The sequence below is a fragment of the Leptosomus discolor genome, chromosome 9 (genome assembly GCF_034619465.1).
Source record: "Leptosomus discolor isolate bLepDis1 chromosome 9, bLepDis1.hap2, whole genome shotgun sequence".
In the NCBI taxonomy this organism is placed as follows: Eukaryota; Metazoa; Chordata; class Aves; order Leptosomiformes; family Leptosomidae; genus Leptosomus; species Leptosomus discolor.
Genome location: NC_141399.1, coordinates 7,239,985 through 7,266,439, shown reverse-complemented (window position 1 = coordinate 7,266,439; position 26,455 = coordinate 7,239,985). Strand labels below are relative to the sequence as shown.

At 44.6% G+C, this 26,455-nt stretch overlaps 1 protein-coding gene across 1 annotated transcript in view; it reads right to left on the bottom strand.

Moving 5' to 3' along the window:
* LRIG1 (leucine rich repeats and immunoglobulin like domains 1) overlaps nt 1–26,455 on the bottom strand; it is a 93,615-nt gene that overhangs the window by 42,160 nt on the left and 25,000 nt on the right. Inside the window, exons 2-3 of the mRNA XM_086470323.1 lie at nt 13,521–13,592; nt 8,524–8,598 (exon numbers count right to left, since the gene is read on the bottom strand). Coding sequence (XP_086326449.1) covers nt 8,524–8,598; nt 13,521–13,592 — 147 coding nt within the window. The remainder of the gene's footprint in view (nt 1–8,523; nt 8,599–13,520; nt 13,593–26,455) is intronic.

The following is a 26,455-nucleotide window of genomic DNA, read 5'->3' as shown; positions in this document are numbered from 1 at the left end:
TCTACTCAGATGTGACCACTAAAACAGCTGTCTCTCCACTCGTACACCCCTGCACTCCCGTTTCATTTTCCAGCTGCCTTTGCTATTTTCCCTGATGTGCAATTGAACATTAAATGGTTTGACAGGCAGAACATGTACTCACCCAACCACTTATTCCCAATCAATATTCACATGGAATTCCTGTTAACAAGCAAGAGCTATGCACACACGTGGAAGGAAGAGTGGCCTCTTAAGTGATCACTTCATCTAAAGGCATGACTGATCACTTTCTCATTTACCTTAACCAGCTATCAGATTTTCCACCCCACATACCCCCAGCAGGGCTGTTTTTGCAAGAATAAGATCATAAGATCTTAAGATCTCATCACCTCTACAATTAGTCAGGGAATTTAACATGAGTTAATAAAAATAACAGAAAATCCAGCACATAGCCAGCTTTTATTCAGTCAAAAATGAGCTTTCTAGAGATTTTTCTTGCTACTCTCTTCCAACCTAGACACGGCAGGATCACATTTTAATGAACACTGTTTACACCAGTGTTTCTTTACCCTGAATTACCCACTATTCCTAATGGTGTCAGTGGAAGCAATGATGGAAGTGCTAAGCATCGTACGGAGCAGAAAGTAAATGGCAAAACTAATGTTTTACTCACTGGGCTTTGAACCACATGGGCAGGATTCATTTTTTAACACCTCTGCTGAAACAGTTTTAGCCTTGTTACATGCAGAGGAACTAAAAGACACTGCCTGTTCTCAAGCCTTCCAGGACACTTGAAGGAAAACAAAGTAGATAGATTTTGAAAGCACTTTATGGTACCATACTTAAAAAAATAATAATAATAAAAAAAAAAAATCACAATTTTACCCCCACCCCTGCTCTTACTCCTCACTAGGCATCTATTTGACATTAGACCAAGCACCAACCACCAGGATAAAATGAGGACTGATAATGAGGACTAACTGAGCAGTCCCAGTAGGGAGGAAAGCACAGAAACAGTAACACACACTGACAGTTTCCTGATTTTGTGCAATTTTTTTTACAAAACAATCAGCCAAGTTTTCAGAGAGAAAAATGGGTGGAGAATTCTACTCAGAAATAGTTTAACTTGCTTTTATTGCAGCTGCAACTCTGCTTTTACTCAGCCCTGAGCAAACTAAATTGCCATTACTAGCAGTTTTTTAGGCAGGAAACTCCAATATGCTACAAAAACTTTCAACTCAGCAAGTTATTATGTTTGAAATCTGCTCAGCCTGTGAAGACTAACAAAGGAATTGTTTTTGTAGACATGTGCTTTATTTGCCATATGCCACTAAATGAGACAGTCAATCTACCACAGATATTAATAGTAGCAAGTTTGGGCTATTCTAAGGCTCAAATATGAGGCTATTTTTCATATTGACCTTAACAAAAGATCATGGTCCCAAATGACCCTAACAACTAATCTCGGCTTGAGCTGCAGAAACCATCTTGTGCATTGTGCACCTGCCCTCGGACAAGGCACCAGAAGATGCTTTACATTCATGAGTTACATCTGCCCTGGGGCACTACCTGTGCTTCAGCTCAGAGGCAGCAGGCCTACCCAAACAGGAATTGGCTTGGTCTTGGGGTGTAATTAATATGCAGGACACACACAAAAGCAGATACTGTTACAGTATTCCAACTCCTAATCTTGTACTCCATCCCACTGAGAACCACTTCTGTCCTCTCCCTCCTCCAGAACAAATACTAACCTAGCACGGCCTGCTAAGCAGCACAGCTGTCAGAGCAGACCCAGCCCAGCTCAAAGCAATTCTCTACTCCCAAAAGAAGCTTGCCATGGCTGCACAGAACTATCTTCACTAGTGAATAAAGTAGCCTCAAGGGGTAACTAGCGTTCTATGAGCTGCCACCAACTTTCGCTATCTTCCCTCTGGCCAATTTTTATGCTGCCCTATAAGGTACCCAGATTGCTTTCTGATGCTCTTACGTTCAGCTTGAGGACCACGTGCTTTGCTGCTGTTGCTTTTCTACAGGAAATGATTTCTCATTTCCCTGGAATAGCCTCAGATCCTTCCCTATTTCCACGCACTTGCATTGTATCTGAAAGCTCGAAGAGGACGTGCAAATGACTAGAACAGTTCCAACAGCTCAAAAGAGAAGTCAAAACAGTCTTCTGGTGCTTGGGAGGCACATGATTAACGAGAATTTCCTCCACTGGGAAACGCTCTTGCAGTCTTTGGCCTCAAGAACTAGCAGACTTTACACACCAGAGCCTCACTGTGAACTCTGAGCAAAACAAACAGGAGAGGTGGGTTTCAGAATATCTTATGCCCGTACATCGCGTGCATACTGAACAGCCCAACTGACAGCGTTCTTTCTGTTCACCTTTCCACATCAATATATTCACATTCAAAACCAGAAGCTGTGTAGTGCAGCCTGTAGCATGGACCAAGTCCTCAGAAAGCACCTCTCTTTGCAGCCCCTGAGGGGAACTGCCTGAGAAAACACCGGAGAATCGGTCCCTGTAGACATTACACCACCTAAGAATTGATGCAAGCAGAGGCTGGGGGTGAACCTGCTTCCACTGATGGATCCCCACCTGCATACACTGCTTTGCCTTACTTACCAGAGAATTTTTTCTTTCTGCAAGTAATCATGCAGCAAGGCAGGCAGCGGGGTTTTCTGAGCTGCCCAAGACACGTCCTGCACACAAGCAGAGCCTGCTGACTTCAACTGGACCCCGCACACGGCTGCATCTGAGTCATCTGGATTTTGTGCTTATGAGCACAAAACCGCTTGCTGTGACCCAGATGGAATTAACAGAGTGTTCTCCTTATTTCTAATTGTTAGATCATCCTTTTTTAACTCCAGCAAAGATGACTTGCAGACTCAGTCTCTTGAGGGTCAAGGCAGTTGTTTTGTTTGTGCAGCAATTAGCACAGCAGGATCCCAGGCCACAAATGGCCTCCAAGGCTACGTCTATACTATCTGGTTAGCTCAAGCCTCAATTCTTCATTTAAGCCCAAACTTCCCAAGTATCAACACCGCCTACACAGGGTTTTATACTCTGGCCTAGTCAGGGACACTAAGTGAGCTCACACCTCACGTAGAGACCAGCTCAGGCTTGAGTTCTGCTCTATAAACAGCACAGATGCAGCAGTTTTGAGCTCTTTCCTCTAACAGGGGTCACCCAGAGAGGCTGCCATGGCCAGGGACTAAAGCTGCAGTTCTCCCAATACTCAGCTGAGTCTTCGCTATCTTAATTTGAAAAGCAAAGACAAGCTGGAGTCGCACACCTCAACATCACCACCTCAGCTCCTGGGAAAAGCTTGCAGAAAACAAAGGTGTACTCGCTAGACCACACTTTGATCAGCAGAGTACAGTGACTGCTAGCATTGTTTCAGCTAACATAGCAAGACACATTTGTCTTGGGTAAAAGCAAAACAGCAGCTCCAAGAACCTAATGGACCACATGGGTCTTCAGAAAGAGGCTCTGCAAACCCCATTTGACAATACTAGTGAAGCAGTGCAAACAGCACAAAATAACAGTTGCTTTCCCAAGCCTTCACCAGAAAGGATGAGGCAACAGCTCCAGGAAGAGGATCAACAGCATGATCCCAATTCTGCCAGTTAGGGATCTCCAACACCATTCGACTCCAATCCAGTACAAAGGTCTAACGAAATACAATGAAAATTAAAGTCAAAGTCAGACAAGAAACAAGGGTCACATCAGTAACAATGTGACTAATTTAATCAGCATTATAACAAAATCCCTAACACTTAAAAGAAAAAGCTCTCCAAAAAACCATGCAATTAAAATGTAAACTTTACTCCTGATGCAGAAATTACTGGCTGCAGTCTTTGACCTGTCTTACACCCGACATCCAGATGGAATACCACAGAGTACCCTCCTTTTCACGAGGGCCATGCTGCCCCATCTGAGCTCAACAGTCCTTTCAAGCAGACATAGCATGTTTCCTGCCAATCCCAATTTCCAATTCTCCACGTCTTTAGTTTTCAAATTTTACATTATATATTTTGCCTGTGGCACAGTAGATCACTTACCCTTCTCCTATCAGCCCTCTCTGTTTAATTAGTTTAATGTGAACTGATCTTTACATTAATGAGCCTGTAAAGAAGATTGATTTTCTTCAAGAGACTTCTATGCTCAGTTTGGCAGCAGAGCAGTCCTATTGATTTCGCTTTCCCCAGTAAATATGCTGCCCGGTATCATTGCATCCTCTGTGAATCAGCTAATCCTATTTCACACTCTTTTGCTCCAAAAATCCCTATTCTGACTTCCTTGTTATCTGTGCTTATTCAGAGCAAGATGATGGGGCCAATGCACCTCAAACAGCTTTGACTGTTGCCAACATACAGCTGACTGCTGTGGGTCACTATTCCCTTTGTTCCTAAATGGCTGGGGGCTTAAAAGACTTACAGCGAAAGGAAAGAAAGTTATTTTTAAGTGTTTAATCTGTTAACTTCCTTAATTCCTGGCCAGCTGAGGATGTGGCGCACAGCGTGCTCTGATCAGAGGCCTGGTTAGCAGGCTCTCCGCTGAGCTCTACAGCCGTACAACAGCCTGTGCTGGCGTGCCTGCCTCGGTGGATGCTGACTGAATCAGGCTGGCCACCTTGGAGCCAGGGCAGGGGACAAGGATCCACCTCCATCGCCCCACGCGGACATCCCGAAAGCCCTCCAGGATGCATTGACCCACGTGCAGGTAGACGAAGCAGTGGTAGACAGGCCCCAGAGTAAGGGCTGAGCTTGCACCTCCACAGGGGTTTGTGGGAAACCTGTAGTAACAGACCAATGCAGAGTTCATTGCAGCTCAGCTCCTCCTCTCACCTGGCATGCTAGCCAGGCTAAGAGACTCTCATGAGGAAGCTGGATATAAATAGACTCAGTTCTGCTGCAAATAACTGGTTTCTTCCATCCTCCCCTTCCCCATCAGATCAGGTAACAGAGTCTTCTTGAGAGCCTAGAGAGTTAACACACTTGACTTGCAGCAGAACATTGGGAAGGGAAATCCTCAGCCAAGAGCATGTCAGTGAAAACATCCTGCCATCAACTCCCAAATGTCCAAGTCTAGGAACTGTAGCTAAATTACAAATGCTGTGGGAATTTCAGGCAAAATTCTCCTCTCAGCTACTCCGATGTAATTTCGGAATGAATCCAGATTCAGTCTCTCCCCCTCCCAGCTGAATTTCCTGGCTTTTGTTTGCAGTAACAGATGTTTGCATTTAATGTCTGTCTTTATTTGGTAACCCATACATAGATTATTTTTCCCTTCTGTTCTATTAAAAGCCTTATCAAGTCCCTTATGTTTGCTCTTGTTGAGATGAACGACTTTGGCAGTGTTTTCAATGTGCAAGGCAAACAAACTGACTCTTCAAGGAATAATTAAACCGAACTAAACTTCATGGCAGTATATTAGGGCATAGCGCGTTTGATACACATGCCTGCATCCATCTGCAGCCTGAAACATCCGAAGATTTGCAGAAAGCCTTGAGAAGTCACTCTCCAACAGATTCCCACATGCTTACATATACATATAACTGGCCCATGGTCCACACACACGCAGGGTCAAGCAGGTTTTAGGTGATGGAGACAGGTATGGGATACCCAAAAACAGGGAACACAAAATGCTCAAGCTCATTGGAAAAAAAAAGTTTCAGAAAATTTGAGTCCAGCAGTATGACAGCTTTCGTTCTTGCAGCACCAAAAGGAGAAAAAGTCTCTTCCTCAGTTTAGGAAGAGTAGGAGACGAAGTAACTCATTCAAAAGGACTGTTTTGAGTGACAAATACACAACCCTTGCTTTTATAATACATGCACAGCCCTTTGGAAATACTTAACCACATGCAATATACAAAATCTGCTTCAGAGGTTTGTGAGGTAAACACACTTCACACATTTCTAAACACTGAAGAAAAAAAAGGAAATGTATTTATTTTTCTTTAGCAGCAAGAATACACTAACACTAAATACCTAAACACAGACCAGTTTGTCAGTACACAGTCTTCATTATGAGTCTTCAACCTGGGTTTGGTTTGGCAGCCTCCCCAATTATTACTTCACAGATTTGAAGGCCTGAAGAAACCAGTATGACCATATAATCTGATTCCTTTCGTCACACAAGGCCAAAGAACTTTACCCAACGATTTGCATATCAAGCCCATTAACCTAGAGTTGAACTAGAAGACCATGTTTTAGGAAGCCATCCAGTTGATTTAAAGACTCCCAAGGATGGAGAAAGCTTCACTTCCTCAGCAAGTCATTCCAATATGAGTTAGTCAGCAACATCGATTGAAGCAGGTACTTTAAAACATCTTCCAGATTATTTTTACCTCTGATAAAAATGAAAAGGAAATGCAAGGGGAAAAGAGTGGCATTCTCTGAAACAGGCTAAACAAAGAGATCCTTCTTGCAGAGGTATGACAGCAGCATTACAAATCCCACTATCAGAGTTATTTATGTGCAGCAGCTGAGGAAAGCAATACAGATTTCTGGAAAGTGATACTAAGCAGGTCTGTTTAGAATACTGTCCGTTTATCATTTGGCTTTGTACCTTTCCCTTCCTTCTGCACCACTCAAATTTCAGAGGAGCTGTAAATCTACTGCCTTCCACCAGTCACTATTCCTCCTTTCCAAACTGCTTATTTCATTTCAGGAATAAAAAACCCCAAAGCTTTAGCAATTTGGTCCTTTGCCAACACCTGAATTAATAGCAAAAACAACAACAGGGGCTTGTGAAACTCAGATCATTTATAGACTTCGTGAGAAAGAAAAGGTGATCGGGGGGGGGGGGGGCTAAAACTATATCCTGGATGGTAAATTGTATGCAAGCTTTCCACCCATAAATCAGATTTCTGGAGGGTTTTTTTGAATCCCAATGCATAACACACTGGGTTATGTGACAGCCTGGTAGCTCAGTTCCAGTGGCAGGCAGACAGCCTCTCATGTCAGCGGACTGTGCCTTAACCAAGGGACCCTGCTCGGAGGGAGTTACAGCCCTGCTCTGCAGCCAGCAGCCCCCAGATCGCACACCCAGACTTCACATGTGGTCACGCATGCAGGGAGAAGCTGCGGCAGAAATCAAACAAGCTGGTTTCACACCAACTGCATGTGACACATTTGACAGGTCTGATAACTTCTGAGACACAAGCCACTCCTTCCACCCAGGAGGTGAAGTGGTTACTTACGCATTTAATAGAGACACTTGTTAGATCCAGCACTGATGATAGCAGAGGAGCACTCTGGCTCTTCATAAGCTCTGCACAAACATGGTACACCCAAGAACCAGATCAAAAGCTCCATATCTCAAACAAAAGCTAAACTCACTTCATGCGTGGAGCGAGAGATATGGACACCAATTTTAAGCTAAGATCCCTAAACTGAATTAAGACAGTGAGGGAGCTCTGCTTTGCATATTTTAACACTGCCTAATGGAAGAGCAGGAACAGTGCCAGTTCATTTCACTCACTTCTGTCCTTGATTTAAGTAATCAGAATGTACTTTTAGTCAACAGATCAAGGTTGCCTCAGAGTAAGTCAGAGCCTTTTGAGTACAAGAGGCCAATCACCTGGTGGTATGGACACAGGCATTTTCCACTACTAGGAGGAGCAAATCCATGGTAAATATGGACACTTGCCTGCAGGCATATGCTGCAAGGCCATGTACACTGGAAGCCATTGCTTGAACCACACAAGCACTTTGCTGGAGTCCATATTAGCTATAACCACTTCCCTTTCACAGGAACTTGGGAGGTATCATGCATACCTCAGCAAAATTCCTTCTCGGTGTGCATTACAAGCAGACACATGCAAAAATAATTTTAGAAATCTACACTCTTTAAGGTACTATGAGGTTTGATATTATAATGTCTATTCCCTTCAGCAGTGTCCCGAGATCCTCAGAGGCAGATACACAAGGGCTCTCAGGTGTCTAACACTTCTGCAGGCACCTAAACTACCAAAGTTAGGAACTTCAAAGCTTCTGCAGATCTACCCTTATATCACGAATCACTGAAAAGGAAAAAAAAAAAAAAAAAAAAAGGAAAAAAAAAGTAGTTGAAAGAGACCATAAAAACAGGTCTGGAATAAGTTCCCTGAAAGGTTAAGATGTGAATAGTCTCCGGCTTTAAAAGAAAGGAAGAAGTTATCAGACTGTGGCCAGGGAAAAAAGAACAATAAAGAAAAGTTAAATTATATACTCCTTCACTAGCACAAGTATGACATACTGTTTGAAACCTAAAGGCAGATGAGAAAAAAATAATTTTACTCAATATGCAGCTAACCTGTGGAGTTTACCAACATAAGTTACCACTGACCATAAGCACAACACTAATCAAGCCCAACCTCGTGCAAGTCACATGACTCCAAAAGATGTTTCTTCACTAAGGCGCCAGCAAGCTTGATAATAAAATACCAGGTGTCAGCAGCAGTGAGCATGACACACATGAAACTCTTGGTCGGTAGCAGCTAAACCCACCCCATGAACAGCCCGAAGTCAAAAGCCAAAAGAGGCAGCAGCAACTTACAGGTGGAGGGAGCGGACGCTGGAAGCAGCAGGTCCCAGGGAGGGAATGGCAGTCAGCTCATTGTTGTTCAGTCGCCTGCAACGCACAAAAATTGATTGTTGAAGCAAGCAGCCTACGAGCAAGCACATGGTAGCAGTGGACGGCCATGGCGCTTCCTTATACAAACCCCCTGGCTCTCCAGGAACACTGACATTTTGGCAGAGGCCTCCACCGCAAGGGGTTTGGCTGGGTCTCCCTGACAGTCCCACCTTAGCCTCCCAAACCAAACTTTTAATAAACGACAGCCACCATAATTGGTCCCATAGTATCTTCTTTACAAAAGCAAGGCTTTTTTTTTTCCCCTTCCGCCCACTCCCTTAAGCAAAGTCAGGTGTCACCAAGGAAGGCACCGCACCACAGCCCTCCATCGGCCTGAGCTTCCAGTCATCATGGAGCCAAGCCTGTTTGCACCCACAGCCATGAGGCAGCCGAGCCCCACTGCCTCAGGACAAACTTAACTCCCTCCCCAAGTGGCAGCCCCCACTCTCCCCTCCATGCCAGGCCAGGGCATGGGGGCCCAGCAGGGTGCCATGGCAGTGCAGAACGGCGGCCTCAGGCATCCTCTCCACACCAGGCCAAGCTCTGGAAATCCCACAAGGGCAGCCCCACAAAGCCAGCAACACAAAAAAACTGGTACTGGGCACAGCAATGCCACCAAAAACAGGTGACCTGCTCCAGCCAGCTGGCTGAGGAGCACCATGCAGCCCCTCAGGCCTAATGGCGATTGCAGACGGGGCCCCACTCCTGGAAATGCCAGTACAAAAAATGTCCCCTTCAATGGCCTAATGTTTGAAGTGTTTTTCTGACTGAAAACAGATCCTTGCCATGTGACCGGCTCTTCCTTGGTTTAAAGAGCCCTTGTTTGTATGGTGAATTAGTCAATTAATTACTGTAACAGTCGCTTGTCTGGCTGCTTGAGAATTACCTAATTTCTTAGCCATCTTGCCTGCTCCCCTGCTCCCTGCCGCCGCATGCCGAAGCGATTAAAGCCGAGCTCCTGCCAGGCTGAGCGGGGCAGCACACAGCAGCTCCCCAGGACCCCCAGCTGCCTCTGATGGGCTACTGCTTGATGCAGAGCCTCGCTGGGTCTCTCCCCACGACCTGCCTTTAAACCGTTCCCCTTCCACAGGGGGGCTGCAAGGGGATCTCGAAAGACCACAGTTTGGGTGTGAGAAACAAGAGCATCCCGTAGTGGGCAGGGGAGCACAGCACCACTGAGCCTTGCTAAGCTGTGGGCACAAGTTGGAGCAACCCTAAATTATAATGGTGGGGCTTTTCGGTTGTTCTTTCTTTCCTTTAAAACTATTTTTGGCAGGTGGGAGAGTGCAGCGATACGTCCATCTCAAAACTTCCTCCTGACTCCTCCAAGAGCAGGCAAGATATTTGATTTCCTAAGTAGTTCGGGCACTACTGCTGGGATAAAAGCTTGCCTCAGCTCTGCCTCTGACATTATACCCGAACCTTAAAATGTACAGGGGGAAAAAAAAAAAGCCAGATGCATTGCAATTCAGCAAGGAGCTCTACTTTGCAACTAAAAGCTCATTGTTACTCATACTATAGTAAGGTCTAGAGCTTTCAAAGGCACAAAGCAAGCTAGGAAGAATATTAAAATCCTTGTATTTGTGCCACGTCTTCATAACATCCAACTGAACATCTTTTTGAAGGGCACAGGGATAAGAAGGAGAATTAGGCCCACCCTCCATTAGCCTAGGTCAGCTCTGGCTAAGCTGCTCCAACACCAATCGGCATCTAACAACTGGTCAAACCCTCCTCTGACCCAAGTGAGGATTTTCATATATCAGCTTCCTGGCAGGTCAGCAGTCAGTCAGAAGTGGTTCTCCCACCTCATCTTCTCTCTTGGATCACAGGCACCAGTTGCCAGTGCAGAGGAGACAGCCAAGCTTGGTATTTGTCTGGGCTTTCCCTCTCATCTTCCCCTTCCCCCACGTAAAGGAACAACAACGAGAAAATAATAGCAAATCCACCCCAAAACTAAGCAGCCAGGCTCAACAGTTTTAAACTTTCAGTCTTCTTTCTTCTCCCCAGCCCTCCCCTTCAACACCACCAACCTGCTGCCTCTGGATGCTAAGGCAGAGGAGGAGGGGGGCCGCCTGTATAAAATATTTACGGTCCAGTTGCCAGGCTGGTGTCAAGCTGAAATGGAGCCTGCTCAAAAATAGCACAGCTCTCCAGAGCCTCCGGTGAAAGGCACTTTAGAAAATAAAAGGTGAGTTGTTTGGAGAGGAATTTTAGCACAGTTACTACTTCTTTGTTACAAATGAGCCTGGAAAACCTGAGAGCCACGCAGCCAGCACTTTCATGGATCCCATGATCCATCTGACCCGAGGAAACCCCAGAAAGGACTACAGGGTCTACCCCACAGCAGCACCCTCCATCCCACCCTTGTAATCAAGGACAGAGCCACCAAAGGGGATCAGAGAAACCACAGGTGTCCCGAGGAAAATAATGTCCCTCTCCAGCCCCTACCGCCTGAGCCTCCATCAGCACAAAGCCACTTATTTCAGAGCATGTGGGATCACAGGGTTACATACCACTTTCAGTCACTAAATTTCATCCCGCACAGACTTAAAACTTTAGGAAAAAAAGCTTCTCAAAAAAAACTTCACCACAATCAACTGCCTAAACCCAGGGAAAGGAAAATGCGTAGGGTAAATACAGCTATTACTTTATTACAATCTCAGTAAAGCAAAACAGAGCACCCAAGATAAGCTATAAAGTCGATCTTTTGGTTTGCAGACATTTTCTTAAAAACAAGGCAAAACAAAAGGTTTTCAAAATATATTGCACTAATTATTCACATACAGAAGAGACACACACAGAGCTCTGAGCCTCATCTGTAATGCTCAGGAACCACAGGCACCATGTTTGAAGCATCATGGGAGGTTTCAGGTCCTATCAATGCAGCTATTATTTGGGGCAACCTCTTTGCCTGAGGGTGCCTTGGTTTGCCCAGCACAGTGCAGCAAAACACTGAATTGCTCTCAAGACATGCCACTGCATGATGCTTATTTCATGAATGTTTGTAAAGTGCTAAAAAAAAAAAAAACACCTCAGAAAGGAGATGCTCTGGCAGTACAGATGTGGTTCTTTGTGAAACGCAGTTTATTTCAGTGGTCTGTGGTTTAGCTGTTATTCAAAAGCAACCAAGATTGGTAGATAGGGCTTTTAATAGAGCTTCTCTCTCACACTTTCCAGAGTCTGCCTTCCAGGCTCTGCTCCAGACCTCTGCCTCCCTTCCAGTCTCCCATTTCTGACTGCTCCCTTCCCCTCCTACTCACTCCTCTGCTCTCACCCTTTTCCCTAACCCTGCCTTTCTGACACAGCAAGCAGGGCTTATCTGCACCATTACTTTGCGGGCTGCATTACTTACCTCCCCCGAACCTTGACATAGTTTTTTAGCAGCTGACTTGTCCTGCTCTCCACACGTGCAGCACTTTGCACAAGAGAGCTGCCTACCTAAGGAATCGGATGCCACACACATTTCCTAGCCCCACGCTCCCTGAAGTCACATGCCTTCAGGCACTTCCACAAATAAAAGCTATTGCTAAGCCACAACCATGTTAGGATAATTCTAAAGTCTCATGGGATCAGGGCTGCAATCCTCCTCTTTAAGCACAGAGTAATTTAAGGCTTTCCACAGTTTAAAGAAAAGTTGAGAAAACAGATCCTTTGGGCAGCGTTTTGCTGATCTGCATCACTTTCTCTCCCCTCCTTGACTGCTCTCTAGGATGATCATGACGAACTGATTTCAGAGCACTGCAGTCACTCCTAATGCATATTATCACTTAATCATGATCCCTAGCAAGTCTCTACTATTAGTATAAGCAGAGGAGCCAGAGGCCATCAGGCTGGGGCAGAGATGCTACATGGTCCCATGGTCCAATCCTGCAGGCATCAGTCAGGCAGAACTCCCACTGTAACAAACGCTATTGCCTATGTAAGAATCACAGGATCCAGCCCCTCCACGAGCCTCAGAGCTAACACTTAATGAAAATTGACAGAGGACAAGAGAAAATGCACAGTACACACAGAGCACAGTATTGTTTCTGAAAGGAAATGTTTTTTCAGTTTCCCATGAGGCATCAGTAGCTCTTCAAACAGAGCCCAAACCTCAAGTATGCCAGCGATTCAACATTCAAACACGAGCTCGCTACCTCAACCCACCGCTTGCAATTTCAGTCACTTTCGTTTTTCAAAACCCCAAATCCGAACTCCAGGAATCACAGAGAATAGCCGACAAGCACAGCCCCTCTGCAAGCCTAACTGCCGAGCGTTTACACAGATCAGATGCTAGGAAATCCTACTATTCCCCAAACAAGGTTTCTTTTACCAGCAAGGGGGGGGTCTGGCACAGCCACTCAGACCTTCACCAGCTCCTTCTCTTCCCCCACCAAAGCAGAAGACAGCTCTGCTGTTTTAGCCTTTCCTAGCAGACTTCAAACAGAATTTGTTCTGGTTCCAAAAGGAGCACAAATGTCTGAGAAAGGAGAAGACACAGTTAACTGCTTTGTTATCCACTACACTACACCTTTGTTTCCTGGGAGATTTGGGTTAGGTTGGCATCAGGTATCACAATCCAGGTTGTTCTGCCTTGCTTCAGGGTTATCCTTTCAGCAAGGAGCTTTGTGTGTATGTTCAGGTGTGTTAGCTGAACTGCTCCCTCAGAGCATTGCACAAGACTGAGGGAGGCAAACTCCAATGATTTCCAATAACAGCTATGCTGTTTTAATTGGGATGTTGTGTTCTGCTAATTGATTGGTTTAAAAAAAACAGCACAGGTACAATACAGAGAGGGAAAAAACCCTTCACACCAAGTCAGATCTGCTCATTCCAGTTAACTAAAGGAAAGTGCTGTCTTAGGAAACTATATACAATTTCCTCCTGGCCCACAAGCCGCCCTGGCAAAACACAATTAGAACCTCTGAAAGCATACTTACACTTCCTGCAGGTTCGACAGCCCTGCAAAGGCAGAAGGATCAATCTCCGTCAACTTGTTGTAGCTCAGGTTTCTGTTAAGATAAAAGACAGTGGGATCAGCATTCTGCAGTTACTGTACTCAGCAAGACACAGTCGCCTTAATTATTCTGGATTGCACTGGGAGGGTGCGTTGTTGGGGTATTTATCTTTGGGTTTGGATTTGTTGCTGTTCGTTTGGTTGGGTTTTTTTTAAAACAAGAGCCCTAAAACATGGCAGAGCAGCACTTTTCCTCTGAATATGAGTCAGTGAGTTTAGTTCCATGATCAAAACGTTATCTAGCTCTCCCCCTAAGCTTTTTCCTCTTTTGCATTAGTGTGGTTTTAATTTGTCTTTATATTACACCATTACATTTATTATTCTTCCATTGGTTGTTCACAACCACAAAACTAATCACAGATGAATAGGATATTTCCTGACAAATTAAAGCCTGAACTGAAACAATCAACAAACCTTCTGCTAAATATTTTATAGCTATATTCACATGCAGTATTTTTCTATACTACTGTGTGTTACATACAAAATATACACATATGCATATGTACGCTTACTATGTGTAAACATAAAATATATTCTACATTTTCTAACAAGGATATTATTATGATATCACTACATTATTTTTTTTTAAAAAAAAAAAATCGGAGATTACAGCTTTCAGCCAGTCACGCAGTAGTACACGCTTTGGTCCTCAACAACCCCAACCAACGCTTTCCAAGTACCCGACAGTCCAAATCTAGATCGCATTATAGCATTCACTGACAGATAGCAAATGGGTTGTGCTGTATTATCTGAAAACAGCCTGGTGGGAGAACAGACCTGCCTCACAGGACACCCCTGCTTGGAAATACAGCCAGAGCTGAATATGCTGCTGGAAGGAACGCCTTGCAAGGATTGCTAGGGACACCAAACAGACAAAATAATGCAAATAAAGCACCGACTCCAAAAACCACAAGCAAGAGCTTTGCCATCCTCTGCTGTAGCATCACATGGTGTGACAGCAAAGTCTCCCCTCCAGGATATGCACTATCAGCACACCACACACAACAGGTCAAACCTGCAGCTAGGGACTTACTGGGACAGCACAGATCAATTAAGACCAAGTGACTAATGATGCGGAAATTAACAAACGGCCTAATTAACATGATGTATGCAGTGTTGGCATGTTCCTGTGAGTGTGTAATCTAAAGAGGGAGGAGGTAAATTGATGGGTGGTAGCAGAAAAGCAACCACAGTAAGTTGTAAGGAAATTGTGAGGGGGACCTACTTTAATTTTACCCTGCTCCACACCCTGCTCTAGGATATTATCCTGGGTAAAATTCAACCCTCCCATCTCCTCTGCAGGGAGGTTACACCCTCTTACTGCACCTCTGAACACAACCCAAAAGATTCATGGTCTGATTTCAGATAAGCCCTCAAACATTCAACTGCTTATTCAAACCACCAAGCCAGTCTGACTAGAAAACTGGCCAATCTTCCCTGGTTTGTATATTTTCTTTGTTTTATAGCTGTGCCCACAGAACCCACGGAGATCTGCAGCCCAAACAGGTAAACAGTACCTAAGTCACCGAGGCACCTACTGAACTTTTACCCATGCTATGTGACCCAAGAGCTGACGGACACAAAAAAAGGGCAGCTGCCAGAAGTGCATAGATGGAGACCTCCTGTTTGAATCGCTCGTACTAACCCGCTGCATTTTGTGGTAATGCAAAGAGAAATCTAGGCCCACAGCAACACTTACAAACACCAAGAGTTGAAAGACTATGAACTTACCAAGTTTATACGATTAGCAGGAAGCGATAAACACCTCTTTCGGGCTAAAAAGCAGTTATTGATCACCTACCCAGTTGTAATGCATTTATGGGAAATCCTCAAAGCATTCCCCTGCACACGGGAACTATTTGATAGTTCTTAAGCGCACACCGTTCCCCATCATTTCAGACCAGCCAGCTCTGAAGACAGCTCCTTGCATCTTGCCTGAAATGTTCAATTTTTTGCCAATACCTGCTGTGAAAGAAGGCTCTACAAATCAACACCACAGGCTGGCTCTTAACAGAATCTAGACGTGAAGCTACACAGGAGTGTAAAACCTAACCAAGCATCTAGTTTTAAAATATGCTGTCCTGTAAGCCCCTACTGTCTTTTAAAACACTCAAGAGACCTTTAAATCAATACCAGCCTACAGCAGATATCCATTTCACTATGAACTCAAAGGCATTTATCTAAATAAAAGTCAAACTGCAGTTTAAACTCAGAGTGCGTTTGAAAGCCAAGTCCATATTCATAGCACAATTACGAATTAAAGTGCAATTTGCCCACAGATTACATTACTACCTTTTTTTTTTTTTTTAAACCACACAGCAAGATCAGGTTGGAGCTTGTCCCTGCCTGATGTACAGGCAAAATGAGAAAATACAACAGGTAACGTCCTATAGACTCAACACAATAAAGATAAAGCCGACACAGAAATACTAGTGACAAACTGAAAGGGGGAAATACAACCACGGTCATGACCATGTATGAATCCATCTGTTTCCATGTATTTCTATGCCTTCTATTGCTGTAAATCTTTGCATTTCTTAAAGTAACATATTTATTCTCAAAACATTCCTCTGCAATAAGCCAAGAGGCTATTTTATGCATCAAGCACTGAGAATCACAGGCACCAACCTAATCATCCTTACACTTGTCGAAGGCCCCAGATCCCTGACTTAGCCAGTGCTCAAGCACTGATACTGACATGAACCTTTGAAGTTCACAAGTGAAAAAAACAAAGGTCACCGTAAATTAAAGGATTTCACGGCCACATCACCCAAAGCAACTTTCTGATTATTGTTGCTGCCATTCAAGAAGCTAGAATGTCAAAGTCATTGCATGAGTAGCTGGCTCTTCAGCTATCACAGCTGTATTTTGCCTGCTCCAGCAACACTGCTGCAGAAATACAGGTGAACTCCACCTTCTTGTATGCCAGTCTTCAGTTCTCCCCACACTATCCACTCCAACCACCAACTATCCTCACCAGACACACAATGCACTGCTCAAAAATCAGCGAGGGAATGAAAGACAGAAATACACAGTCAGTGTAAAATAAACTCCAAGGAGACTTGAAATTAAATAGATACACCAAAATAAACAGTTTACTCAATTTCTGAGACTAGCTGTATTTTAACTCGCATTAAAATGCCCCAAAATTTCTAGCCTGAAGCATTAGCAACCAAAGGATGTGTTTCCCAGAACTCAGATCCCCTCAACTAGACAGTATTTGGCATGCTAGTCACAGCATTCAAATGGGAGAAAGAATTAGCGTGCTCCAATAGATAGATCATTGGGATGGGAGTCAGGAAACCTCCATCTATTCCTGGCTCTCTTAATCTCCTGCTGGGTGACCGGGTCATGTCACATAACCTCTCCAGAGCTTTTGTTTCCACCCTTTGTCTGTCTTGTCTATTTAGACTGTAAATAAAATTGAGGTAGGTATTGTCTCTGTGTGCCCAATGCTGACGAAATGAAGCCTCAATCTTGGTTGGGCTCCAGTAATGCAAATAAAGAAGGGAACTCAAAACTTGAGGTCATGGGTGCATATGACGCTCACCCACCACTAAGCACTGGTCCCCATCAGCTCAGCCTCTTCAATCCGAGCAGGTCAGCAATGTAGGCTGGTTGGAGATGCCAAGCTTGGGGACACAGCTGTCCCATCGCTGAGAAGTGCCATGTTTCTGCTCTCCCCCAGAACATGTTCCTTCTTAAGGAGCCCCTTGGTCTGACGCCATGCAGTAGTGCAACGGCTCACTAGCAAACGTCTCTGCCATCAGTATTCTAAAATGTCTTCTTCAAAGAAGAAGAGCCCTCGAAACCCAAGGCCAAAACTCTGTCCTTTCCCAAATCAGCCCAGATGGTTTAGGGGAGTGCTATCTCAGGTGCTGGGCATCTCTTCAAAGCATCATCTACAGTGTTTTATGCCAGTCCCAAGAGACCACATCTTTGGTGTGCAGTCAGCCCATTTCCCAGCACTTGCATCTACATATGGGGCTGGCCAAGCCTGAGTGTGGTCATACCCATGCAGAAAGCAGATTGCCCAGTGTCCTGCCTGCTTCTCTGCATGGGTACGTGTTTCTGTTGAATTACCCATGGGAGAAGAATTTCGACCTCTCCAAGGCAACTGCAGAACAAAACCAGAATTCAGACAACCAACATACATCCTGGACAAGAGACTGGGGTCTAAGTTCAGAGAAGCATCCTACAATGGTTAGAAGCTTCTACAGATGGCAGAGGAGACAGCAGAGCCACCAACTTCAGTGGCCCCAAACGTTCAGACTGTTTTTTCCCTGTTGAACAGAAGCTGATCTGAAGCTTGTGTGGTTTTTTTAAACTTTATTTTGACTTAATGGCATGAGAAGTGTTCTGCACATCATTTATCCATTACATACTTCAAGTCTTTCTCGTATCGGCTAATCCAGCAACGTCGGGTTTTTCCTCTCCTGTCCCTAAGATGCTCATGATTGGGAACCGAGAGCCTGTTAAACCAATATGGGAAGGGCCGTGTTCTGTCTATTCATCCACTCCAGCCTCTAAATGAGAAAGCAGTGTTCACCTTTAGTTAGCATTGTGAAAGTGGCACTGTGGATCACTGAACATTGCAGAGCCTGAAAGGAAAGCCTTGTTAAACAGCCAGGTACGTAGCCTGTTTGAAACCACCTCCCGAAAGTAATAATGCTGTCACATAAAGAGTTCTGCTTGCCAGCGAGGAGGGATCAGTCAGCTCTCTGAATTATGAGATGTTAGTCCTGCCTGCTTGGGCAAGGTGAGGGGTAGACCAGGAGTTCACGTACAAGTTTTGGCTCTGCTTTGGAAACCTGACCAGTGCGGAGAAAAGCCACCTCTCTTTTGAAAACAGAGGTGCCTGGCTGGCTCGCCAGATGAAGGAAGAGAGACATATGTGGCTCCTGGTCTCTGCTCACCATGATGATAGCTGAATTCTGTTCAGTGAGGTGAGGATTTCCGACCCATACATCAAAACCATTTATCTGTCAGTGCAGAAGATTATGTCAAAAGCGTTTCTGCACCTTTTGATGACAGGCATTGGAGAAAAGGAGGATGGCTCGGAGTTTTGCCACTGCCAACTGTGGCTTTCATTAAACACTTTGTCAACCATTGTCATAACACAACTTTTCATTGCTCCTGCACAAAAGGGAGCCGAGGGCCCAGAACAATCGAGCCCTGCAATAGAAATTCCTCTGGCTAATCTGTCGAAAGATAGCTGCCTAGTCCGCAGCTTACTGAATAGGCATCGTCCTCTTCCCACATGTTTGCAGATGGCTTTACAGGGCTGGAATGGAGGCCCCATGCACACTTGATTGGGTATGAAAAGCATGGCTGCAGCTGAATTAGCTGGGGAACGGGGGCTGGGGGAACATTGCCCATGCTAGAAGTATACAGCTGTGCAGGGAAGAAAGCACAGTTTAATTTCTCTTTTAAGCAAGCCTGTGAGCTCCCAGAGAGACAGCAGAACCCTCTTAAGCAGTCACATGCGAGTCTTAACACTGGAGCTCAAAGCGATCAAAGACACTGCAAGGATTCAGGTGGTTGTATGGACTGTAAGGACAGAAAGCAGCAGCTTTAGTCCATTTTTTCTTCTTGTGCACAGGACAAGTTCAAAGTTACTCCCACGAGGCAAAAGCAGCCAAACAGCTACTGCAGCTAGTGCCAGCTACCCACAGCTGCGCTGCGTGGCAACACCTTCCCTTAAATGGGATTTTTTCAGTTCTCTTTAAAACAAATGGCCACTAAATGGAGTTGCATAAGCCACCACAGCGATGAGAGTCAGAAGGAGCGTTCACATACTAGACATGCAGTCCTCAATTACCTTCTGGAGGATTTCTTGCAGATTCCTTTGAAGTGGCTGAGGCACTGCCAGAAGCCTGGCCTTGGGGAAATCACTTGCCCAACCCACCACAGCCATTCCTGGGTTTCCTTTGAATCCACCTGCTAAACTGATAGAAAACCACAGATTCTTGTACCCCTCAGCTCCCTTATCACCCTCACCTCTATTCCACCGCTCCCAAACTCAGCCTAACAGTCCTACGGTCAGGAAGGACAAAGAACAGAAATACATCTTTGCTGAAGGATGCACTGCAGGGCTCTGTACCCATGCTATGTCTAGTGCTTCAGCCAGCCTCAACCATGAGTTCCCACGCTGCTGAGCAATACTTGGACTGACTAGGCTGCACAGCCCCTGGGATGCTTACACTTCTGGGGCACCCATGGCTGCCATACGCCAAGCCCCTCGTGATTTCTTTTATAGTGCACCCTGGGGAGCTCTGCCTGCCTGCATAAAGCACCCAGCTTACAAAAGCAGGGATGCTGCTGGGGCACAGAAATGTCCCACACCAAACATCACCAAGAGGCACCTCCTAAAAGGAGGTAAGAGCAACAAAACACAGGGCACCAGAAATGAATGTCCCAGCTTGCTGCTTTAAGTGTTTTGGAGAGAAGGGGATTCTGCAGGACATGAGAAGGACAAGCAGCACCCACGTGGGTGAAGCTGTCCCCCATCACTGAGAGGTCCTGTTAGCAACTAAGCAAATGTGCTCACTCAGGCTTTACTTATGCCCTAGCTCAAATTAGCAGCAGCACCATACTAGCTTGGGTTAATAGCCTGCTCATATAAGGGGCTTTATGTGCAGAAGGGAGTCAACTTAAGGGCAACCCTCAAGCCATAATATGAGCTAATTTGACAGTGAAGACAAACTTTGAGAGGTCATCCAGACACCAAGAAAACTGCACCATGAATCACTCTCAGTCATGACCAACAATACCGTCTAAAGGAAATTCCTGTTGCATGATCACCAAAGAATCAATACCACACCAATTCCAGCAGATGCACGCAGTCATTAATGCGAAGAATACTAATTAAAACCACATCATTGAGAAGCATTGTGCCAGACTACAATTTAATTTAGCATGTGGTTGATACGGTTGAAGGAATTAGGGAATTATCTTCGAGTAACTTTCAGAGACACATTTTCAGCCCTGGCCCTTCCTCCTGCTCTGCCCCTCTGTGCTCACAACTGTTTCTGCTCACAAGCATGCAGAGACCACACATCTGGCACGTAAAAACGTCTGCACATACAAGCTTGGTACGCAACCACCACAGCTAGTCTGCTCACACGAGGCTGCAAACGTAAATATCTCTATCACTGTCGGCTCCCTGGCTCTAACAGGCAACACAGGAGAGCAACCATGCTCTCGGTGGCTGAGGAAGGGCAAAGAAGTCCTTTGCAGGAGCAAAACAAGGAGTTCCTACAACAAGGAACTCTTCCAGCCTCATTTATCTCTTTAAAAAGGGCAGCGTCAAGTTATTTCAGGCCCCGTTTGGCTTACTCAAATGTGTTATGACAAAACCTAGGATCCCATTTCTTCCTATTTTAATAACCTTAGACAAAACTCAAGTGAGTTCTGCCTTTTTTTTTTTTCTTGGAAGAACATCTCCTCTAAGCATCCCAAATGTTTACTTTTTTAAAAAAAAGAAAGAAAGATTAGCTTCAGCTTAATCTACACTATCACACAAATATGCAAGTACACCGAAATCTATGTGCAATGCAGTCGGGCAACTCAGGTGCTTACAGACCTCTTGCTATGCCTCTGCAGCATCAGGAGAGATGTGAGGATACTCATTTCACCAGGGCTTGATCCTGGTGCACTCAACAAGGGTTTTCTCAGTATTTCAACTGCACCATACTCCAAAAAAAAAGTAAAGCGAGATTTCAAGAAGTGAAATAATTTGAAAGTCATCCAATGGCCTCAACGGCAGAGGAAGGACTGTGAGCCCTTGTCTCTGCACTGTGCCCCACCGGTCCTGGCAACACTCGTACCTGGGGACTCGCACAGCCTTCCCCTCTCCTGGGGACTCACGCAGGCTTCCCTGGCAGCCAGTAGGGATCTGAACCAACAGAAGACGGCAGGATAACGCAAGACATAAATGACAAGGTATTTAACAACGCTTTCTCCATTTCTGAAGAAAATACTAGCAGCAGCCACATAGCCTGCAGTTACTGAGGCTACAAACCTTCCCATTAGGATTGCATGTTCCCTTGCTTCTAATAAGACAGCCCAGTCAAAGGCAGTATTGTACACAGGGAACAGTATTTAATTGCAGCAATTTTTCACTTTATTTGCTGCTTCTATTAAGCTGCACTGCTTGAAGGAGACTGATCCTCCCCAAAACATACTGAGCCATCAGCTAGCAAGGATTGTCTCAAAGCAAAAACCGCATTTCAAACGGGGAACAGACATCTAAATAAAAATAACTATTTAATATGGAGCAATTTGATTTGCCACCTGTGACAGGTAAGAAGTTAGAAGGAAAAGCAGGATGTGGAAGGTTTTCCTAACTCACAAATAAAACTCCACCCTTCATCTGCTCAGACACCTGTAGGGTTTGTTCTGGGTTTATTGTTTTAATTAAAGTGCTATCTACTGTCATGAGAAAGACTTACCCTAAAACCAAAAACCTGCAAGTTCTTTGCTCTACTGCATAAGAGCAAATTCACCTTTTTCTAATTTGATGGCAAATTTCTTTCTCAGCAATTTTGCCTCCACAAGGCAAAGCACACCGTGTCTTAAACAACTGAAGCGAGGGCTGGAGGCCTAGCTCATAAACAAAATACTAGTGAAACAAATTGCTCCTGCTTCCATCACCACTGTGTTTCTTCGGTAAATCAATAAAGGCCATGACTTCTTTACTAACATTTTCAATTAACGTTCCCCACTGTGTATTCAACATACTAAACCAATTTATTGAGGATTAACAACTATATAATTTACTATATGTGTCTACCTTCGAACAACTGCTAAGCCTCTGTTAACTGATAACAAGAGTTACATTGACAAATCCGCATTAAGTGCTGTTCACAGCTTCAAAAATTGCTACTTCTGCAAAGCAAATATTTTCATCTGAAAGTTGCGCAATTTTTCACAAGTGCTCACAGCAGATAAACCATGTTAAACCTTTGGTTTTTTCAGATGCTTGGAGAGACCCACAGTGATACATCCAACTGCTGGCAACCTAACCCTCCCACCACATGACTTTGCAAAATCCAGCTGCAGGTTACAGGTCAAGAGCAGATGGAAAAGAGAGATAATCCAGAAATTCCCCAAACACTGTTCAGAAGTTTCCAAGTTTTAAGAAAACATCCAAGGTCAACAATCATTCAATAATATCCAATAACCCATATTTTAAGATGCGTTTTCTCCTAAAGCACAGAACTGGGACATGCTCTGCTCTCTTCGGAGATGCGAGCGGTTTCAATCCTGTCTGTAAGCATTTCTGGTAAGCTCAGACTGCTTAACTAGCAGAGAAGACATTTTTCCACCACTCCAACACCACAGTTTACCAGAAACATTAATTACTTCAGCAACGAGCAGGGCTCAGCCATGCCCAGTCCAGTGGCAGGAGGGGGCACAGCACTGCCCAGCCACGCGGGAGGGGAGCCCGGTCAATCATTAATGGTGGGGAGAGGGCAGGCAACCTGCTCCCATGGTGTTTGCTCAGCACTTCGTTCTCTCCCTGTTCTTATTAATAGTTAATCAGGAAGAACCCATCTCCCCCCAAAAAACACACTCGCCTGGAAGCAGCACAGAGGAATATTTGTGCACCGGTTAAAACTAGGCAGGCAAAGAGTTGGGGGGGTGGGTCTTAGAAAAAACAGCATGCAGATTTTTCCTGCAACTTGGGCATGGGAGCTCACCAGCTTGCTCTTGCCTCTCCTGCACTTGGCACTGCTTTTTAACACCGCAGAGAGGGGCTGCATCACCTCGCAGCCTCGTACAGCAGAGCAGTACAAAAGCAAAGCAGCATTTCCTGGAAAGAACCGCTGTTCTCCCATCCTCCGTCAGCCCAGGATGGCCACGTTACACTGCTGCTTCACTGGTGGCTGCTCCACATCAGCCACCAAGCGCATCTGCTGAGCTGTCATCTAAGAGAAATCTCAGCAGATACGTTGACTTGAAGCTCTGCCTCTTTAGATGTGCTGCAGAGGTGAACGACTTAACTACCCAGAGCCAAAGCAGCCAACTTGGCTGTACCTGCCAGGACAGAGGCAGGGGTCATCCTTCCCAGCTCTGCTCCCCTCCTCCTACATGGTGGCAACAACTCCAGTATCACCAAACACCTGGACAACTCCGCAGCTATTCTACAGTGGAAAGAAATCCCTTTCTGATCCTAGCAGCAGTCTGAGTAGAATTACAACACTGGACTTCTTGCTCTGCCCACCATAAACTTACTCAGTTTAAAATCTACCCAAGCAAGAGCATTCCCTGCACTTTTCAATGCGATGAGCAGAAATTGAGAAGCTGACCAAATTCAAAGATCTTGTGCATGGAAAGGAATGATGTAAATAACCTCAAAGCATCAGCTGAAGAACTAGTTACCTATGGGCAGTCAATGGCTGGCAGCACTACAGACTGCAGGGCCAGCTCTAATCCCCTGGAGGTGTGAAAAACATGTGGCAGACAGCTCTCCATTTTCAGTTCAAAAATAGTTCTTTTTTGTAATAAAGAACAGCATTTTAAGAGCAAAACAGGCACATTTTAAGCTAAAAAAACACCCTAAGCTGGCCATCCCAGCTGGAGGTGTGTGGTTTACATGGGCATCCACCCTCTCTCCTTTTGAGTAATCAATGTCCAATCATAATGCAATTTCATTCCAAGCACTTTCGTATTGCCAATAAAGCACCAAGCAATTTAATGGATTTCTAACCCCAAATTGGAAGTTGTACTGCATCCAACCAATTCTATTTGTTCAGTCTTAGAGGAAGCCCTGGAACAAAATGCTAGAAATAAAACCACACGCACTGATAACATTACAGAAATAGATACACCAAGAAGCAAATGTTCTGTCCCTTTTATTTTATCTGACCTCCAACCTGTTTTAATTGACCTTCAAGATAGAAAGGCTGCATTTAAAAGAAGCCATTTCCACCTAGGTCAAGAGAAATAAGAGCCAAGCTATATATAATGCATTTGCTGCAAAACAAGGCAGATAAATCTACCATGAAACTACCTTTCATTTGACAACAGAAAGCCAGAAGAGACTTTCAAGTTAATTTACCCCATATTTGGGGCCCAAAGTAAAGCTATTTTCCTTGATAAACCTTCTCTGCACATGGCCTGAAAACAGCAGAGAAGGCTTCCTCTACCCTCACTTTATCACGAACCACAGTACTTGATGGCAGACAGCTGTATTATCACCTTTATCTAGCAAGAGGCTGAAGAATCAGAACACAGAGGCAATGGTGCAATGCAGGAGTTTCCAAATGGTGGTCCACAGTGTACCTCCTGCCGGCAGGAGAAAGCCAGCAGGCCAGATACTGTTTGACATGGTAGACACTTTCCTTACATTGATTGTACAGGCAAGTGATCACTGTAATTACAGTAAGTATGATCTAGAATACAAGATTCCTCCAGAAGATGCTCTTCATGATGTGCTACGGAAAGCTGTATTCCTGCCTAGATGTTAAGAGCAGGACCATCTATGAGAACAAGCTTTCATACTTTTTGGCATAACTCCAGTTTTGGTATTTACCACTGGGACAGCAGCAGGATTCCAATGCAGATGAAACTGGTGCTCAAGTCTGTGCCCAAAGAATGCCACAAGAAAGTCAAGGGGTTGGTTGAATCTAGTGCTGCTTCCCATTACATGCCAGTCTTCACATTCCTTTTATACAGCAGAAAGTCAAACAAGCATATATTCTTGCTTAAATAACTTGCACATGTACGTGACTGTTTCACTGTGTGAATTTACAGACGCATAAGCAGCTACAAACACATAAATATGTACACATCTATATATTCATGAGGCAATACATATAGTGATACAAACAGGCAGAAAGGCTTTATCAGGAGAGTTTGGGACAGCTGTACAGTTTATGACCAAGTTGAAGAGTGCTAGTAAAAAAAAATCTTTATTACACTCTGCCCCAGCATGTAATGCCACATATTTTACAGAAGCACTATTTTAAAAATGTTTGAGTGCTTTACAGTTTTTATTGGTGCTATTTTTCAACTCCTTCCACTTACAAAGCCAGACTTCTTTATTAACGCAACTCAAACTGCAGAAAGACTGAAAAAGAGGAAGAGCTAACCATTTTCTAAATAAAAAGTTCTTCAAATGAGCTTCCTCTTCCTAAGTCCGGTATCTCAGCACTTCCCAGCGTTAAAAGACGACCCCATTTCCAGTGGTTGCAGCTTTTTTGCTCTTCAGGTCTCTCAACTTTTCAGGACTCCTGAGCAAATGGGACTCTGGGCAGAGCGAAAGTGAAGCAGCCAGTTAGTGAGCCCACACTTGCTCCTGTTCTCCACACACCTTGTTGGGGCACTTGAGCTAAGCTCAAACCCTGCATTAGCATCAGTCAGGCACCAAAGCTGAGCACTTTTCACCTTCAGATCAGAAAGGCATTTCTTCATCTACTTCAAAGGGCTATGATGTACTTCACTGGATGGATGCCTTGATTTATTATTCAATGAACTCCCTTGGATTTGCGCAATTTCTCAGCTAAAAGCATCACAGCTAATTCAAAGGGAAGGTAGATGTTATTAAGGTTGAATCAAGGAGCAATCTTTCTCTTCTATAGATTTTTATCCTTTCCACATTGTTGAGGGATGAGAAGGGGAACGTTTCCCTATTCTTTTGCTACAGGAAGCAGTTAAGGACCCAATCTCTTGCAAAACTGCTAAATTCAGAAGGTATTTGGATAAGCTCATTTCATCTTCTTTTAGCTACTATTACTGGAATCAAACTGCTCTGCTTGGCAGTGGAGATCAGATTTTTTGTTGTAACTATCTTAGTTTCTGCCTACGAGAAGGTGCATATATGCCAGTGGAGGCTTCAGTCCCAGCTTCAAG